The sequence below is a fragment of the Pangasianodon hypophthalmus genome, chromosome 27 (assembly GCF_027358585.1).
Source record: "Pangasianodon hypophthalmus isolate fPanHyp1 chromosome 27, fPanHyp1.pri, whole genome shotgun sequence".
NCBI classification, from domain to species: domain Eukaryota; kingdom Metazoa; phylum Chordata; class Actinopteri; order Siluriformes; family Pangasiidae; genus Pangasianodon; species Pangasianodon hypophthalmus.
In genome coordinates, this window is record NC_069736.1 from 14,214,148 (window position 1) to 14,233,142 (window position 18,995).

General features: G+C 39.5%; 2 protein-coding genes across 2 annotated transcripts; one reads left to right on the top strand and one right to left on the bottom strand.

Moving 5' to 3' along the window:
- Positions 1 to 1,127: 1,127 nt before the first annotated feature.
- On the top strand, positions 1,128 to 8,053 carry rad51d (RAD51 paralog D). The gene is made up of 11 exons (XM_026921694.3): positions 1,128 to 1,187; positions 1,382 to 1,491; positions 1,571 to 1,632; positions 2,951 to 3,069; positions 4,164 to 4,245; positions 4,715 to 4,849; positions 5,294 to 5,389; positions 5,483 to 5,570; positions 5,661 to 5,731; positions 5,872 to 6,033; positions 7,052 to 8,053. Exons 2-11 carry the CDS (start codon positions 1,410 to 1,412, stop codon positions 7,148 to 7,150), a joined length of 996 nt encoding a protein of 331 aa, XP_026777495.3. The 5' UTR covers positions 1,128 to 1,187; positions 1,382 to 1,409; the 3' UTR covers positions 7,151 to 8,053.
- Positions 7,840 to 18,099, bottom strand: lig3 (ligase III, DNA, ATP-dependent). Its single transcript, XM_026921693.3, has 21 exons — positions 17,949 to 18,099; positions 16,684 to 17,236; positions 16,468 to 16,596; positions 15,753 to 15,965; positions 15,457 to 15,608; positions 15,192 to 15,358; positions 14,948 to 15,025; positions 14,612 to 14,780; positions 14,199 to 14,354; positions 13,980 to 14,111; positions 13,821 to 13,900; positions 13,539 to 13,626; positions 13,153 to 13,230; positions 12,915 to 13,038; positions 12,498 to 12,640; positions 12,329 to 12,403; positions 11,453 to 11,599; positions 10,599 to 10,749; positions 10,194 to 10,288; positions 9,957 to 10,040; positions 7,840 to 9,378 (listed from the first exon to the last, which is right to left on the bottom strand). Exons 2-21 carry the CDS (start codon positions 17,186 to 17,188, stop codon positions 9,145 to 9,147), a joined length of 3,000 nt encoding a protein of 999 aa, XP_026777494.3. The 5' UTR covers positions 17,189 to 17,236; positions 17,949 to 18,099; the 3' UTR covers positions 7,840 to 9,144.
- Positions 18,100 to 18,995: the final 896 nt, after the last annotated feature.

Sequence of the window (18,995 nt, forward strand, 5' to 3'; positions counted from 1 at the left end):
ACAAACCTGGACTTAACCCAAAACCAGCCAAATACTCAATAAAAAAAGCCTGATATCTCTACAAACCCAGACCTAAAACAAATAATTCAGCCCAAAACCTACAATACTCCTCCAGACCAAGGGTCAATAAAACCAGCACTAAAACCAATCCATTGGCTGCAGTCCACAGGTCAATAAAGCCAGCCCAAGAACCACCATTGCCAGTACAACCTGAATCCAGTCCAACCTAATAAATCCTGCCAAAAAATCAGCCCAGAACAGGCAGTCGATCTCAAGACTATCTCACCCAAAATCATCCATTCATTCATCTTCAGTAACAGTTTCATCTTGGTCAGGGTTGCAGTGGATCCTGGGAACACTGGGCGTAAGGTGTTATTGCATCCTGGATGCCAGTCATTTGCAGAACACCATGCAATTCACACACCCATTCACACCATTTTGGGAGCTGGAATGAAACCAGAGAACCCAGAGAACCCAGAGAACCAAGAGCAGACAGAGGAGAGCATGAAAAACCCTGGAACTGTGAGACAACAACACACCGGACCACCATGGCAAATTAAGCCCTTTACAGCCTTATAAGTTTGACCATGCTGTAATTCCAACATTGCTATATTAAATATAGCTATATATATATATACACTGCATCTCTGTGGTTTCACATTATTACACTATATTACAATATATTGAATAATAAATATTGTGTATATTAGAAATAGTATTGTATATAAATGTGATTACAATTCAAAATATTTTACATAAATACATATAATGTAAACATACTGTAGCATACAGTTCTATAACGTGCTCAAGATACGTTTGAAAACCTCCAACCTGGCAACTCCTTCACCTTAACCACTTTGCATTTTTCCCCAACCGTTTTCCGACAAATCCCGCCTTCTGACAGCTGATTGGCTACTAGTTATATACCACGCACAACTACTGGGTGAGAGCTATTAGCCAACCATTGAATAGTAGGCGGGATTTATCGCAATAAGGGTGGGAAAAACAACCTTAGCAACGCCCTCCGTCAGTTGTTCAATCAGAGAATGGTGGCGTCATGAGAATGTCTATTTTCATTGGTTAATATAACGCTACGAAAAAAAAAGAGTTAATTTGATTGGCTGGATGCTCTGTCAATCTATTAGTCCTTGTATCGATAAGGCGCGAGTCGCCACTTTGCAAGATGTGTGAGTTTTAGTATATTTATAATATATATTTATATAGTATAATGTATATATTTTTTCAGAAACTGTTAGGAAATATATACGTGTGGGATGTTAATATTAATGAGTAATAATTAATGTTATTATCTACAGCTAGCTAGCAGGTTGTGTATAATTAGCTAGGTAAACTGAGTAAACTGATATTATTATATTTCCAGATTACTGAATGCTTCCACTGGAAGTGACATGGTGCTTCTGAGAGAAGGTCTGTGTCCAGGGTTGAGTGAAGACCTCATCAAAGCTCTACATGGAGGAGATGTTAGAACAGGTTCTGCCTGCCTGACAGACTGTTTTCCCATTAAAATTTAAATTCAGCATTGCTATAATTAACCATATTTGTCTTTCAGTCGAGGACCTTGTCTTGTCTGACCCTGAACATCTGGCCCAGAAATGCTCAGTGTCCTATAAGGTTTGTAGTGAACTCAGCTGTACACTAAGTATTTAATAACACTTTGTCTATATGTTCATCTTGCTAAGCTGTTAGATCAAATGAGTCCTGAATTTGGAAACACAACTGATGTTACCTCAGAACATGTCATCCATCTATCCATCCATCCATCTTCAGTAAACCGCTTTATCCTGGTCAAGGTCGTGGTGGATTCGGAGACTATCCAAGGAACAATTTGGCGTGAAGTGGGAATACATCCGAGTTGGGACACCAGTCTATCGAAGGGAACCTTTGACTTTCTGTGACATGACATGCTGACAAAACAGCAGTGTTGCTTTTCACAAAAACACAAAACAAAACAAAAAAAAACTGACTTCAATGATACCTTATCTAATATCTTCCAGGATAAAATAACACTGAAAAAGAAATAGACATAAGTAAACTTTACTGATGAAGCACATTTAAAACAGTGAAAGTTGCCCAAAGAACTGTCCGTAGCTATGAGCTTATAAACTGTAGGTATAAAAATACAGAACATATAAACAATTGTTAAAGGGGGAATTCGAATAAAGGGGAAACTTTAGCCAACCATTGCACAGGATCTGGGATTTGTTACAAATTGAGTAGGAAAAATAACCTTAGTAACACTCTCCACATCAGTTGTTTGAATGGAGAACAGCAATGTCATGCTAAAATCTTTTCACGGGCTAATATAATGCTACAAAAAAGAGAGTATTTGATTTGATTGGCTGGAAGTTCTGTCAGTCTGTGAAAGTTTTACAAAACTAACTTTTCTGCATCTAAAGCAGTGTTCAGCCCAAATGTGAATAAAATTTGCTTGGAGGAAAAGCCAATTCACCGAAGGGGAAAGGGCACGGAATGTGAAAGAGGCGAATTTTGCAGGAGTGGTTACTTTCACTTTGTGCCAACTTATTGTTATGTCTAAATATTTGGTTATTTTGTATTTAGTAGTATTGTCTAGTTTATTTTTTTTTTATCTTGTTTATAGTCTGTGAAGAAGCTTTCAAGCAAGAATTTCATTATACTTTGTACATGGTACTTGTACATATGACGATAACGTTGTGACTTGTGAAATACTGCAAAACATTAACATCAAATGGTCTGCTTCCACTCAGTGTTATTAGATGTTATATATAAAAAGAAAAAGATATCACAGTAACCATGATATCTCCGAAAAGTGTGACATAAATTATCACAATATTAATATCATGTTGAGGTATAGCCCCCAACCTTAGCTCAAACCAGATAAGAGGTCTTGAGCTACAGGCAGTACAAGATAAAACTGAAGTGTGTGTGAAGTGTTGCATGTTCTTTCCAGGCCTTAGTGGCAGTTCGGCGTGTGCTTCTGGCTCAGCACGCCGCGTTTCCGGTTTCAGGAGCCGACCTGTACGACGAGCTGCTGAGCTCCACTTCCATCCTCTCCACAGGAATCGCTAGGTGACAGCATTCCCACGCTCCCATATCTCAGTACAGACAGAAGCGTGTGAACACAGGATTGAATGAGTAATACAGTAACATGCAGCAGGGAAATGACAAACAGTATCGATGTTCCAGGACTCTGAGACAATCAGGCATTTGTACAAACTCCTGTGAATGACTGCATCTTTGGAAAAACTTTTATTTCTAACATCTGGGGTTTAGAGTTCAGGTCAAGGTTAAGAGTTCAAATCCTGAGCACCACCAAGCTGCCACTGCTGGGCCCTTGAGCAGTGCCCTTAACATTTGTTATTGCTCAGTTGTGTAAATGAGATAATTGTAAGTCGCCCTGGATAAGAGCATCTGCCAAATCCTGTAAATGTAAATGTAAGTGAATAAAATTTGCTTGGTGGAAAAGTCAATTCACCGAAGGGGAAAGGGCACAGAATGTGAAAGAGGCGAATTTGCAGGACAAAACGAAACAACTTTTTTTTTTTGAATACATTTAACTCAGTCTTGTGTGCCAGTGGAAAACAAGTGAGACCACGGGACTGTGGTCTGTTTGGTTAGTAAACAAAAATGGAGGCACTACTTTTTTTTTTTTTTTTTTAAACAGTAGCCTCATTTTTTTAATGTTGCTTAGTGCGCATCAATGTGGACAGCAAAGAAAGAATTTCATTGTACAGGGAAACTTGGTTTTCTTCACTGTGCACATGACAATAAACGCTTTGAATCTTGAATCTGGGGGGAAAATAGCTAGTAAGTGATAAAAGATGTATGTAAAGACCACTTTTGTTCAGTGTTCCTATAGTATAGTTCATATCTGCGCAAAAAAAACTGTGCTCATCAACACTAAATATCTCTCACTGCTGTTGAAAGGTAATCATACAGTATATAATAATACTATATATAATATACTATATTATACTTATATATAATAACACTACATATAGTAATATGGCCATTAACACAGATACTAGTAATGCTGGCACCTCTGTCATTTTCATAATCAGAGACAGTATTATATACTTGTATGGAAATTGTGTACCTGTGTATAACCTTGTTATGGTGTGTTTAAGACTAAAGTCTGGCTTTCCTCCTCTCCATCTGTGTAGTGTGGATAAACTTCTTGACTCGGGTCTGTACACAGGCGAGATCACTGAACTGTGTGGAGGACCAGGAACAGGTAAAACCCAGGTGAGCTTTGACATTCAAACCTCCAAAATGGCATAATATATAGTGGAGTTTTCCAGCGCCTATAAATTTCATCCATGTGTGGTTCATTTGACTCATTTTAGCTAAAACGAGTCAAATTACACATCCAGTGGACCAAAATAAATCAGTTTAGGAGCCCAATAACATCAACAACTCCTTTTAAATGTGTTCATTTATCAGCATTTATCTGAAGGTGCAAAAACGTTGCTAATTACATAAGTATTCACCCCCTTTGTTGTGAAACACCTAAATTAGTTCTTTTTTACGATGTCAAATGTAGTGTGGTGATTATTGGGCCCAAGGCCTGTATATGTGACACCCCTGATTTGTAGTATTAAAATAATTTTTCCCCAGTTCGAGGGCTTTTCATGATAGCAGAATCAGCCATTAAAGCACAAGACACATTGTCTTATTTTATTGGATTTTTTTCCTATCTCATCTTCACCCTTAGATGTGCTTCAGCGTAGCTGTTAACGTTGCACATGAGCTGAAGCAGAAGGTAATGTACATCGACACAAACGGAGGAATATGTGCTAACCGGCTGCTTCAGATACTCCAGCAGAAAACCGTCAACACAGCAGAGCAGGTAGGACACCCACAACTGATCTGAAATGATTCCCTCAGCGCCATACCGTTCTCCATTCCGATTGGTCAGAAGGCGTTGATTTATTTTCATCTGCGAGGTTTGCATATATTATACACGTATTGTTTCTATAGTAACAACTTTCACATCTACAATACAAGTCCCTGTGTAAGTTGCTACTATAGAAACAAAAGTTCCACAACTTTTCATAACAGGAACTAACTTTTTTCATGAATGTTCCACAACTTTAAATGTAACTATTAATGGATAAAAACTGACATGTTTTTTAATAAATAAAAAATTGTAATTGTTGAATAAGAGGAATAAAACACGTACTGGGCTGGTAACAGTAACTCCACCCTCGCTGTCGTTTATTATTTTAACATAACAGGACTCTCCCAAGAGCTTTATTCCTAACATAACGGCTGTGTTTATACACGTACGTAGATGAATGCTCTTCAGAGGATCAGTGTGCTCCGAGTGTTTGATGTCTTCGCCTTACTGTCCTCCCTTCAAAATCTAAGAGCCAGCGGTCTCCAGAAGGTAAATTGATTTGATTTTAAAACTAATTTGAGCTCACTGATTAAAAGAAAGGCAGATATGCTCTAATTTGACCTCACAATTTGATTCTCTGAGGGAGCTGTTGGTGGTTCAGTCAAAGCCGTGATTGTGGATTCCGTGTCAGCCGTGCTCTCCCATATGCTTGGAGGAAAACAGAATGAAGGTGGACTTTTTTTTTTTTTTTTAAATAAAAAATTTCTCAGTCTCATGAATTTGAATGAATGAGTTAGTGTCGATTTGTCACTTTCTGTAGGTATGTCCTTGATGATGCAAGTAGCTACAGAGCTGAAGATCATCGCCAAAGATTTTAACGTAGCCGTTCTGGTGAGTATTCATTCTTGACGATGTCTAAGTGAGACTCTTCGGTGGCTTACCGGAGAAAGAATTCCGTCAATCGCCCATTATAGTGCAAACGGTTCACAGTGAATGTGCAAGGAAGTCAATTTGGGATATGGATGTGTCAGGTGACCAATCATGTAACGCGAGATGGGAACAATCAGCTGAAGGCAGGACTGGGGCAGTCATGGAGTCACGTTCCACGCACACGAATCGTCCTGCAGCGAGTGGAGAAGCCCGGAGCTTCCTCCAGCTTACGCACAGCCACTCTTCTTAAATCCTCTCGACAGGTCAGTTTTCTATTCAGCTCCAATGTCAAAGGAAAAGGGAGAATACCAGTATGTTGGATGTAAAAGGTTTTGATATGAGAAACTGAGATTCTCTGTATAGTGACAAGTAAGAAAAGTAGAAGTCTACTCCAAAACAGTTGAGATCGTCAACTATCATCAAAATAAAGTTTTATCGTTGATGTGTTGTATTTAAGCAACAACAAAAACACTTCATAATATAAACCACGTATGTAATTTTGAGGTGGGATGCAACATATTACATAAGTGATGATAGGAAAGACTTCGTTAACAGCTGTGCACTGGTTGGCTACAACTAAAAAAATTTGAAATTAGCTAATATCAAGTTACATTTGTTTTATTTATACATATTTTTTGTGAATCTGAATTCTTTCTCAGTAGAACATATGGACAAAAAAATCATTGATTTTATTAGGATGAATGCTAAATGTTAGCATTTAGAAGTTCCGTGTTTCAGGATGCCATTATTGAACTTTGACGTTTTTATTGATGTTGAAGTGAAAATAACTGTTAGATGAGTGAATTATTCAAAAGAAAGGAAACAAATCATTATTAGCTGCATCCAAAAGAGCAGATCATTTTTAAAAATTATTCCCAGTGGATGATGTTGCTTTTTCAGGCAACTCCAGAATTAATGGCACCCTTGCTTTAACAATAAAAGATATCGGGGTGGAATTTCTAGGAGTTCCAATAATTGTGACAGATAGTTTTGTTAAAAATATATTTCTATGATTAGATTTCTCTAATTTCCAGTGTGAGATTAAGCTAGTTAACCATTAATTCATAACTTTCTCACACATCTTTTCCAAGGGTGCCAATAATTCCAGAGCTGACTGTTGCATATAAGGAAACCCTGTTCAAATAATAAAACAAACTGGACTAGACATTTGTTAGTGTAACATGAGATTGTCTGGCAAAAGATCCTCCCTATTCTGTAGGTGTTCATTAACATGGTGATAATGATCTTTTTTTTTTTTTTTTTTTTTTTTTTTTTTTAAAGCCTTGCTACATGATTGAGGAGTTTGATTTGAGTCCACAGTCTCAGGGAGAGTCACGGACTGGGTTTGCAGGGAAGAGGAAACTGGACACTGATTCATAAGAAGCTGCACTGGTACCAAACATTTAGAAAGGTTATGGAAAATGATGTGGAATATATTTGCATGCTTTCAGTAGGAAAGGTCTAGTTTTATACACAGAGTACTACAGAATTTGTATTGCTGTATATTCTTTAATTACTGTAAATATAAATGTGTATTGTGTTTTTTTTTTTTTTTTTACCTTTTAACCATATCTGGACTGTATAAGCATCAACTTGCGTTCTGAAAGTTACATTTTTGTACGTAGTCATCAGTTAAGGAATAAAACAGGAAGGAAAATAATCAACAACCACCCTGAAGTTGATTATAGCACGGCCCAAAAATGTTTTATTCCTCTTATACCACAGCAATTTGCCAACGATTACATTACTTTTATTAAAGAATGATGAAACAAGCGATTTCCTGTTAACAACTTTATCCTGTGTAAGTTGTTACTATAGTAACTATAATGTATTAATAGGAGCACATTAATATAAACCTTAATAGAAAATGAATCAGTGCTGTGGTATAACATCATTCATTAAATACACTACGAAATACACCAGTAAACGTACAAGTCTTTAAATTTCCATGTAGCTAGCTACTTTTTAAAGAAAAAAAAAATGTAAACACAGCGATAAATGAGCAGAGTGTTTATTTTTCTGGTGAGAAATGTTCAATGTTTCAATTATGTCATTGTTTTTTTTTTAAAAAACAAAACAAAACAAAAAAAAAAAACATGAAATATTTCAACAGATGGTTTCGTTGTAAATAAGCATTAAAAATGTTAACTCTAATCTGCACCTGAAACGTGATATGACCATTTGTTTTGCGTTCATATTTAGGACAGTCCCAGACTTTTATTGCTTTATGTTGGTGTCTTTATAATTTGACCTATTGTGTAATACTGCACATTTTTCCAAAAACTGCTTCTCTCTCGTTTTTTTTTTTTTTTATTTGTTTAAAAAATATGTCAAATCAACTTCCCTCCCACTATTATCTTAACTGATACAGCACTAAACACTTCATGCACTGTAATGCATCGTAATGCACTGCATTGTGTTAGGTTAACGTTTTTTTTTTAGTGTATAAAAATCATATCCACTTCAAACAGGACTCCATTCTTAGTACGTCGCTTAGCAAATCTAAGATAAGACAGCGTAAGTGGGATTTACTAATCCTGATCATTTGAAACAGGCTGGACAAATGCACCTGAGGACATGATTAGTTTAGCCAGATTGAGTTGTTTGAGATGACTGGACATTCCCACACGTAACTCTTTAGTTTAAAATGTCTATCCGTAGACGTTCATAGGAACGTCCGTACCGTAAATTTAAAAAAATCGAGCTGAAAACTATTCAGCGTAAACCCGACTTTAGCCTGCTCCCGAGCCGGTCTTGTTGAATGATCAAATCCATTATCGTGTCGAATCGTCAACAATACAATCTAGCTAATTTATTAAATAATCCACGTACGAAGGACAGGGCCCAGGTGTGTGTTCTGCTTTGCATAGGCAAGCTACGTTGTCTCTTATTCTAGAAAGCCAGTTTCTTTTTCTATAAAATGACATTCAGCACATGACGTGCTCAAAGACTGAGCTTCTGCATAACATCGTGATCCAAGAACTTCGACCTACTCTATCCAAGAGATGTACAAGAGATCAGTGATGGCTTCTATGTACAAGAGATCAGTGATGGCTTCTGCTGCAAATAAAAAAAAAACAAAAACAACAAAACATGAAACTGATCTGATTTGGAAGTACTGGAAAGCCGATGTTGCTATTGATATACCACACCATGGTAAAGTGTTTAGAAAAAAAAAATGTAAACGCGGCCTTGTTGAGACATACCATTTCAAAAGTAAACTGCCACAAGTTCATAAAGTTTGTCCTGAATGAACACATGTTGTGTTACGGTCAACAATATTTTCAGTTGTCTGAAGGTCTGAAGGCCACTTTTTATTACGCAAGAAATGTTTTCAAAAGCAGCACGCTGCCCCGTCAGGGCGGTTCTGTCTTTCAGCAGGGGGGAACCACTCTTCTTTTCCTTATGCACTGCCAGATCCAGTTGGAGCTGACTTTCTGGACCCGGCTGCCCTCCTCGGGCTCGGCTAACGTGTGTGTTGCGGAGGCAGCGTCGTAATCCGGAACGAGATCGCCATCGTACGCCAAAAAGTATCGCCGCAGCTTCTCAAACTCCTGCACCGATTCCGGGAGGTGCAGCTTTACTCCGGTGAAGATGTTTAGCAGGGTCTGCAAAAATAGTTTCATAGATGAATTCCAACTGATCGTTTAAGTAAGGAATAAAACGCGACAGGGCGTGCGGTTGTAGCAAAATAAACAACGACGGGGTGTTTTTCTGTAATAGCACATCCTGAAGGTTTTTTTTTTAAAAATTCCTCTTAAAGCACAGCCATTTGCCATCGAATACATTTTCTTATTTATTAAAGAATAACAAGTCATACTTTTTATCCATTTATAGTTACATTTGATGTTGTGGCACATCCATGAAACATCTCGCTGTAAAGCCCCCTACAAAACACTTTGTTGCTGACACTGGAGACTCCTTCCAAAAATGCTAAATAACCATCTCCTCACACAAAACAGTTACATGTGTACATGTCTTCACCATGCAAGTTTCTGCGCATTAATATATTTTGCCTTGCAGCTGGAACTTCTGAGCTGCAGTTATAGAAAATTAATCCACACCTTCAAGAAGCTGAGAACATCCAGACTCTCATGTGATGTTTACTGTGTGTGACTGATTCTCATTCCGTGTTTATTTATTTATTTTTTTGTTTTTTTCTTTCACTGCACAAAAGAACACTGACCTTTTCAGGCTGTGGGTCAGCTGCCTTAGCCGGAGAAGCTTTTGCTTTGCTTTGCCCGTTGCTGTGAACTGTTTCGACCTTAATCTGAAACGAATCAGAGCAAGTGACCTGAGTAAGGCTCTGCAGGAGAGCGGAAAAAGCTGTACAAAGTGCAAAAGCTGTAGCACGCTGTGTACGGCGTGAAAAAAACAAAAAAAAACCAAAAGACACTTCTGTCTGTTTCAATATGAATCAGACCTTCTTTGCGTCGTGTCGCTCAGTGGGCAGCTTCCTCTTGGCAGCGGATGGAGTTGAAGGTTTCACCGGCTTTGGCTTTGGAGTGTGACCATTTTCTGGAACAAATATAATATATCTTTCAGGAAAATGGCATAAATTACTCTAATCCCAGTTCTGAAGGCCAGGTTCTACAGATCTTCCTACTACTTTACTTGGAGATGGCAATGACAAAGTGCCAAACCATTGCATTAACTGTAATCACTAACAGTTGAACAAAATCCGGGACCATATTTTAAATAAATAAATCCATGCATATTTTGCCTGATGTTCAAATGATCAACGTGAGATCAGATGTAATGGGATTTAGTATTGAATTTGAAGTTAAGCAGGATTTATAAAACCTGAAACTGACAGTTAGTCACTTACTGGCTTTGTTTGAGCTTGCTGCTCCATTGGAGGTGGACGGTGAGCTGCCTCCGCTGTCTGCTCCTGATGAGCCCTTGTCGTCTTTGCTGCTTGTAGACGGCCCTGCTGTCACCTCGAAGTCGCACCTCTCCTTCGAGATACGGTAAAGTTCCTACAAAATGGACATTTCGACCATTTATCCCTTGTGTCGGCTCAGTTTGTTCATAACATGGCGTTGCCGTGTAATCCAGAATGAGCATTCAAGACATTACAAGACCAAAGCTTACCTTATCTTACCTTAAACTAGCCTCATACACAAATATTAGTCCCAGGCTACACTGTTGTAATGCACACTATATGGCCAAAAGTATGTGGACACCCGACCATATGTGGGTCCTCCTCAAACTGTTGGAAACACAGCTGTCTGGAATGTCGGTATGCTGTAGCGTTAAGATTTCCTTTCACTGGAACTAAGATGCCCAATCCTGTTCCAGCATAACAATGCCCCTGTGCACAAAGCGAGCTCCATGAAGACATGATTTGCCAAGGTTGGAGTGGAAGAACTCGAGTGACCTGCACAGAACTGTGACCTCAACCCCACTGAATACCTTTGGGATGAATTGGAACACCAAGTTTGCACCAGGCCTTCTTGCTGGACATCAGTGCCCAAATCCCCACAGCCATGTTTCAGAATCTACCGGAAAGCCTTTTCAGAAAAGTGGAAGCCATTATAGTAGGAAAAGGGGGACCAACTGCGTATTAATACGTCCTGTACCCATAGTTTTGGTACAGGACATTCAGTGGTCAGGCGTCCCCATACTTTTGGCCATATAGTGTATGTATATAGTAATTATCCCTTTTCAGAGTTGCCGAACCTTGAGCTGGGGAAGGTTGGTGGCCGTCTTCCAGTCCTTATCGTCACGCATACGAGTGCATCGTGGGAAACGGATGGAGATGCCGTCGGCTGTGTGCATTTCCGACTTGGAGAACTCGGCTCCTGTGATCTCCCAAACTGGGGCTTTCTGTGAGCGAGAGAAACACTGCAAATTTAACTAAGGAATAAAACATGGCAGGGCTTGCTGTTATAGAAAAATAATCAACCAAATCAACCATCCTGGAGTTAATAATTTCCCAATAACAACACATCCCAAAGTGCTTTATTCCTTATAATCGACAGCAAATATTCACTTTATTAATGATTGACACATCATACTTTACACCATATTATACCATTTTATAGTTATATAACTATAAAAGTCTTTCCCTTATCGAAATCTTTTTTGTGCTCTGTTCCAAAGACTTTCACGTGGCAGAAATGAAAACGTATTGACTTACAAAGTACTGACACTGGAGACTCCTTCCATGAAATGTTAAATATATCCTTACAGGAAACTTCACCATATGAGCTATTATACATGTTTCATTCTTAAAGAACAACACGTTTTTAAATCTGTTTATTAGAATCCTTGTGCAGCGTCGCCCATTCAAGTCCATCCGTATTAGCTGTTACTATAGCAACGATAACGTATTACAACAAAGGCATTATAAAATTTCAAGCTGGAACTACTGTTAATCAACACCTTCTGATCAGATTTGAGAATTCAAGAGCACTGTTGTATAATTTGTTTTAATCCATTATTGTATTATATATTTATTATTATCATAAACCAATGAGACCAGTTCAGAAACCAAATTTCTGCAAAAAAATTCATAATGACTATCGCTCTTATAAATCCCTGGCGTGTTTTTACCTCAGGATCTCGGATGAGAAAATCCGGATAGTAGTTCTTGATTATGTTTAGCCATGGTGGGATCTTGCTGGGATCCTGTGAAAGAGAGTAAAATAAAACCATCATCGGGGTATTGTAATTGGGGTTAAGGGGCATGGAGATGAAGTGCTCAGTTTGGGATTATTGTTACCTTGCCAATTTTAATGACGTCCAGCTCCTTCTGCAGTCTGGCTAGCGTGGCGTCGTCGTAGCCTCCGGAGCATTTTGTCACTGTGCACCATTTCTTCGACGCCGGATCGTAGCAGCCCATGAGGAAACTGGACATGATTCCACCTGAGTAGAACAGAACGGGACAAATTTAATCAGCAATGCTACAGTTAGCTTTGATGTTTTGACGCTATATACTAATGTTATCACGTACATTGCCATGAGCTGAGATCTGGGCCAGAAAATAAATGTGAACACAGGCCTCAAATGAATAAGCTAGCATGGAATTATTGCAAAACACAGTTGTTTAAATGTATATGTACTATTTTATGATTATTATAGTTCCAGAAAGACCTTTAAACAGTATAAACTCTACCTTTAATTAGGGCATTTTACACACCTTTTGAGCCGGTTCCATAAAACGCCCCCAAAACCACTAAATCTGCAGTGTCTGCCATTGCTCCTTCATTCAGGTAGTCTTTCTTCACCTTCAGCCAGTGGCGTTTACCAGGTTCATATGGCCCCTGTGACATACAAAAGATCAGCTCTCACTCATGTACCGTATACAACACCTCAGCACCATCACGCTGCTATTGTAAGGGCCTTGAGCAGGGGATTTAACCCCTGAGTTGCTTTACCTTGACGTCTTTCAGAACCAGTCCCTCCAATCCCTCTCTGATGACTCGCGTGATCATTTCAGCCAGGTCAGCAGCTTTCTGTCAGAAAACAACCTTTTTATTCTCACTTGTATAATGGCCATCATTTGTCAAGTTGATTTATTCTTAAATCATACGCAAGAGCCTTTGGACATGAAATATTTTTCTCTGAAAAACGTTTGTATCTAACGAGAGCATAAACAGATTAATTTTACGTTAAAACTAATTTTGGATTTAGAAATTTAGATCAAGCCATTAACATCGCTGTTTACATTTGTCTTTAAGACCATGAAAAACAGATATTCGATCAGGCCTGTCCAAACATCTGACATCTGTACGTGATTAGGAGATGGAAAACGAAGACATACTGTGACGTGTTTCATCTCCGAAAACAGAATCCTGTTCGGAACTTCCACCATGTTATCATGAAGGAATTTTCTTCTCTCGCAAAGCGGCCTGGGAAAACACAATAAGACCTTCATCTTACAAAATGGATGCTGTCAAAATAGTAATTAATGAATGTAAAGAGAACAAATGGCACAAACTGGAGTTTTTTTTGTTGCATTAGATAAATTACACTTTGACTTAATGGATAAAAAAAAACAAAACTAATTTAAAGAATTGAATAGTGCCATTAATAAAGCACTCACTTGTCCATGAGGCTGACACCATTAAAATAAATGCAGTCAAAAACAAACAGGCACACTTGTGCGTCTTGAAAGGCCGCTTTCTGAAACAAAGACAGAATGTCATGAATATCACTAATCATACGCCTCTCTGTTAAAATAAGAACTCTGCAAAGTGCTTACTTTGTGAACTCCTAATGTCCCGAATGGCAGAGGCTTACTGGTCTTGGTATCAATCAGGAGAACTTCAGCGTCTAGAATCATGCTGTGGCCTCCAGCAAAAGCCTGAGGTATATACTCTTTAAAATGGGCCACCTAGGAAAGAAAACAAATCCGTCTTGAACGCAGCGTTAAATTTATACTGTATGTGTCGATTTCTACAACAGTGAATTGTATCCGTACCTTGTGAGGCAGCACGGGTTTGAGGCTGCGGCTGAAGTAGCTGAAGTGGTCTCCGTTCTTGTGCACTTGCACGCGCTCGCCGTCGTACTTGATCTCCGAGTACATTCCATTAGGGCATTTCTTCATGGCGTACTCAATGGACTTGCAGGCTTCTGCCTGGGGAAAAAAAAAAAAAAAAAAAAAAAACCAAGAAGAAGAAGCACAACAGCTCAAAACTCATAAGTATCTCGGCTTAATTTGTTAAAGTCCACCGTGGATCGTGATGAGCCTTGGGTGGTACTTAATACATGTCTGAATTAACAGGAATTAAGCATGTTGATAAGTCTAAGCCTAATCATGGATTAACCACCTTCTCCATTCATGCAAATGAGCATTTTTTTTTAAGATTTGCTCAACATTAAAGTAGCTCTGACCAGCATGGGCTGCACAGGGGTCATAAGTGTAGCCTCGACACTCAGGAGCTTCCTCGGGCCGCCGCCGTTCGTTGCCTCCTGCTGATTGCGTATGACTCTGTCAACCACGTCGCCAAGGTTTCGAGAGGCTTTGAAGGCGTCGTAGGCGTTGGGGTCTAAAGCATCCAGGCTGTGTAGAAATGGTGGGGGCGTCAGTAGTTGTTGATTGGGACAAAAACATGCTGCATGGGTTGATTAATATTAGATATTAATATACACCACAGAAGAAGATGTCTATTATGTCGTGTCATCCTGTATCCCTAGTTGATGTGAGAACAGTTGTTAGGGAATACTTACACGTGTTTGGCACCAGAATTAATCTTCAGGTCATGTTTCACCAGCCGGATGTAACACTTCAAGTCATTCCCTGTGCATCTGCCATCCAAACAAATGAGTTTTTATTTAAAAACCTTGCAACCACGTGCACAAATTTCAGGCTTCGGTGACATCATACTGACTAAAATAACGTCAAATGTTGTGAGTAGTGATGATATTTCAGTACACTTGTATGTGTATACTCTGATATTATAATAAGGCTCACTTTTTCGCGATGGCCTCCAGTTCTGCCTGCTGCTCATCTTCTTTAGTGAGCTGAGCCAGGCGGGTTAGCGAAGCGTCCACTTCCTGGATGGTCAGCAGACTCTTGGTTGAAGGAGGAAACGACTTGCTGGCTTCAAAAAACATCCTCACTGTCTCGGAAACGTCTCCCTTTGACCCCAAAAAAAATGAAAGCGTTTTTGTTTTTTTCAACCATTCGACCTCTTTAAATCTTTTTATTGTTTTCAATGTGGTACAGGATGACTGACCTGTGCTAGGTCGCACACCATCTCGTCCTGGTTGCAGTTCAGGATGCGGCTGAAGAGTTTGACGATTTGCTTGTCGTTGAGGTTGTAAACGCTTTTCACTACGCCTGGGAGGAGCAGCTTCACTGTGAGGTAGAGATCTCCCTTAAACTTGTCTTTGTAGGAGGAACAGAGAGAGAGAGAGAGAGAGAGAAGAGGAATTGGTTACTCTAGTTCTCCTTTGGCATTTTGTTGAAACCTAAAGGAAACCATAGTCTCTGATCTATTCCTAATTCAGAACTCATGTGGGTGGATCCTACCTCCACCACAACCCTTCTTTAGGAAGTCCCTGATGATCTCGGTCTTGGCGTTGTAGCTGGATTTCTCGGCCACCATGGCGCAGAGCTTGCGGAACTCGCGGAACAGGCAGTCCTTATGGTCGGGCTGGCAAAACTGAGCGGACAGAGCGCTGCCCTGAGAGGCTTTAGCAGGAGACGGGCCTGGACGCGATGAGGACGGACCTGCCTTTGTTGCTGTGGAAGACAGAGAGCATAATTACTCTATGCTCTAGGAGCACAATATACTGTCTTGAGCTCTAAATAAGCCAAACGATCATTTCAAATCGCTCGTAAAAATCATTCTCAAATTGGTAAAAAATAAGAAAAATGATTTATTGCAGTCCATGACACATTGTGGTTCTTATTACATTTAAGTTATCCATATTTAAGTATGTTATTCAGTAATTACAGATAAACTTATAGGAAAGCAATGTAACTCTGAGACTGAGTTAAACTGTATTGTCTGCATTGTCTATAATGACTTATATGATAGTACATGTAAAGACTACAACATGACGTGACATGCTGTTATTGGAAAATAATCAACAATGAGGCGGTGTGATGCAGCCCAATGTGAAGTGGAGTTCCTGTCACCCCAAAGAAGCCCAGAAGAGTTTCTTTTAATAACAGCACGTCCTGAAGAGTTTTATCAAGAGTTTACGGTATTAATATAAGTTGGTAGAGCTCCAGTGAATACCTGTGAAGCCGGAAAACTTGCGTGGCGCGTTCACCGTCGGATCAGCAGGAGGACTTGTTATCTGGCCGCTGGTGTTTAACTTGGCTTGCACCTTCTTCTTTGGACTTGCGTTAGCCTTGGCAGTCAGGTCTGATCAGTCAAGAGAGACAGAGAGCAGAAGATTTAAGCATTGGAACAGCGTCACCGAGTGTACCCCATGCACCTCACCCTGCATACCTGCTACAAGCTTATTTATCAGCTCCTTTTCCTCATCTTGCAATTCCTCCCAGCCCTCCAGGTCAGTAATGTCCTCGATCTTCTTGGTGGTGGCCCGAGCACGCTCCAGCTTCTCGAAGATGCACTTCACGTGATACCACTCCTTCATCTCTCCTGCAGACTCGCTGAACGGGTTGGGCACGATCTTCCCGATGCGCACCAGCCCCTTTACGATTTTCTCCTTGCATTTTTTGCAGCCTGCCTGGCCACGCTTGGCGTACTCCACGCAGTATCTCTGCTCGGCCATGCTCGGCCGGTCGTCCTGCCACGTGGCCCGAGAGACAGCAAGGAAAGATGGAGATGAGAGACTGAAGTGTCTCGATGGATGTTTTGCTGACAAAGCAAAGCCCCAAGCGTGGATTACAGGGCGACAGTGCTGCAGGAGTGGAAGCGTGCTTTGTATCAGGCACAGACGAAAGGTCCTGCACAGGGTTCTTGCTGCCTTGCAGAAGCCGAGCCCATGCATCCAGGTTACATTGGAAGGCGGGGCATCTTACACAGGGCAAAGTGATTTCTAGAAAACAGGATGAATATAAATCAACATCAGCAATACTTTCATTTGGAACGTGGCATCTTTACTTCGACGTGATGACGTCACATGAGTAAACAGGAAGTGTTTTTAATTGAATCTTAAAACGGAAATGCTGCATTTAATAGTAATAATAATAATAATAATAATAATAATAGTTTACTATTATTATTATTATTATTACTATTATTATTATTAAGTAAACTTTAACTCAAATAACTACACTCACTATACTTTTGCATAAAAAAGGTGAATAACTTCAGAGATGACAGTTGGTCTTGCAAAGTAAATAAAGGCTTTAGGTAACTAAGCTAGCATAATTCGCATTATAAAAAGGTGGCTTTATAATAAGGCGAGTAAAAATCTAAAAGCAGTTCAAAAATCATACAAAGTGAAAATATTGTTGTCTGGAACCACGACAACGAAGCTAGCTAGCTTCACTAACTTGTTAGACACCTGGTAGCAGCTCCAGTATGAGGTTTCATCCTGAATATCCCCGTATTCTATAACAAGTGCACTACATAGGGTGTCTAAGTCATTATATTATACTATATGTAGCACACTTTTATAGGGAGCACAGGAGCATTTAGGATTCAGCCTGAGGGGAATGCTAACTGGTGCAACTAAAGCTGACTTTATTGTTAGCTAAGTAAACGTGCATGCTCATACAGGCTCTAAAACAAAATATCCAACTTACCTCCTTGGTATTTGTTTTCTTTTTTTTGTCCTAGTTCTGATTTTCTTCTTTTTTTGTGTGAAAAGGCGTTGCAAAGGGAACAATTGTGCTCACAACACAGAGCATTCCCCTTTAAGTCAAACACACGCGCTTCCTCTTTGTTTGCATGCGCTTCCTGTGCACTGCGCATGCGTAGAATTGTTTTTGGCCGACCAAAAAAAAAAAAAAAGAAAAAAAAAAAGAAAAAAAAAAAAGAAAACACGTGCTCAGGAGTATCTTGGGCTAGCAGATGTCCAGCCATATATTTAGTGAAAAAAATGTAATTGCTTTCCAGACAATGCATATATTAAATCATATTTAAATAATTTTCTGTATGTTGACACTTGTTATTAATGTAACATGGCAAATTTGTAGAAGTTTTGATTCATACAGCTGATTTTTAAAATCAGAGTAGACCAGGATATCATGCATAGAGTTACACTCACCTGCTCATCCATGCAGTTATATGATCAGCCAATCATGTGGCAGCAGCACAATGCATGAAATCATGCAGATTCAGGTCAAGAGCTTCAGTTAATGTTCACATCAAACATCACAATGGGGGAAAAAATGATCTGTGTGACTATAACTGTGGTATGATTGTTGATACCAGATGGGCTGGATTGAGTATTTCAGAAACTGCTGATCTCCTGGGATTTTTCACACACAGCAGTCTCTAGAGTTTACACAATGTGCGACAGTTCTGTGGGTGGAAACGCCTTGTTGATAAGAAAGGTCAGAGGAAAATGGCTGCCAGGTTCGAGCTGCCAGGAAGGATATAGTAACTCAAATAATCATTCTTTACAACCGTTGTGAGCAGAAAAGCATCTCAGCATGCACAAAACATCAAACCTTATAAGGTGGATGGACTACAACAGCAGAAGACCACATCAGGTTCCACTCCTGTCAGCCAAGAACAAGAATCTATATATCAATACATCAATATAATCAAATGACATGGTGACCATGGTGAAACAACTGCCAATCTATATGCTACACATACGAGATGTAATGCAAACGCTGAACAAA

Coding starts and splice junctions, on each gene's coding strand:
- lig3 (XM_026921693.3), bottom strand. CDS start 17,188: ATGCATGGGCTCGGCTTCTGCAAGGCAGCAAGAACCCTGTGCAGGACC. Junction 16,597..16,683: donor GATAAATAAGCTTGTAGCAG/GTATGCAGGGTG, acceptor TTGACTGATCAG/ACCTGACTGCCAAGGCTAAC. Junction 14,355..14,611: donor CCCCTGTGCAGCCCATGCTG/GTCAGAGCTACT, acceptor TTTTTTCCCCAG/GCAGAAGCCTGCAAGTCCAT.
- rad51d (XM_026921694.3), top strand. CDS start 1,410: ATGGTGCTTCTGAGAGAAGGTCTGTGTCCAGGGTTGAGTGAAGACCTC. Junction 5,571..5,660: donor TGGAGGAAAACAGAATGAAG/GTGGACTTTTTT, acceptor CACTTTCTGTAG/GTATGTCCTTGATGATGCAA. Junction 6,034..7,051: donor TTCTTAAATCCTCTCGACAG/GTCAGTTTTCTA, acceptor TTTTTTTTAAAG/CCTTGCTACATGATTGAGGA.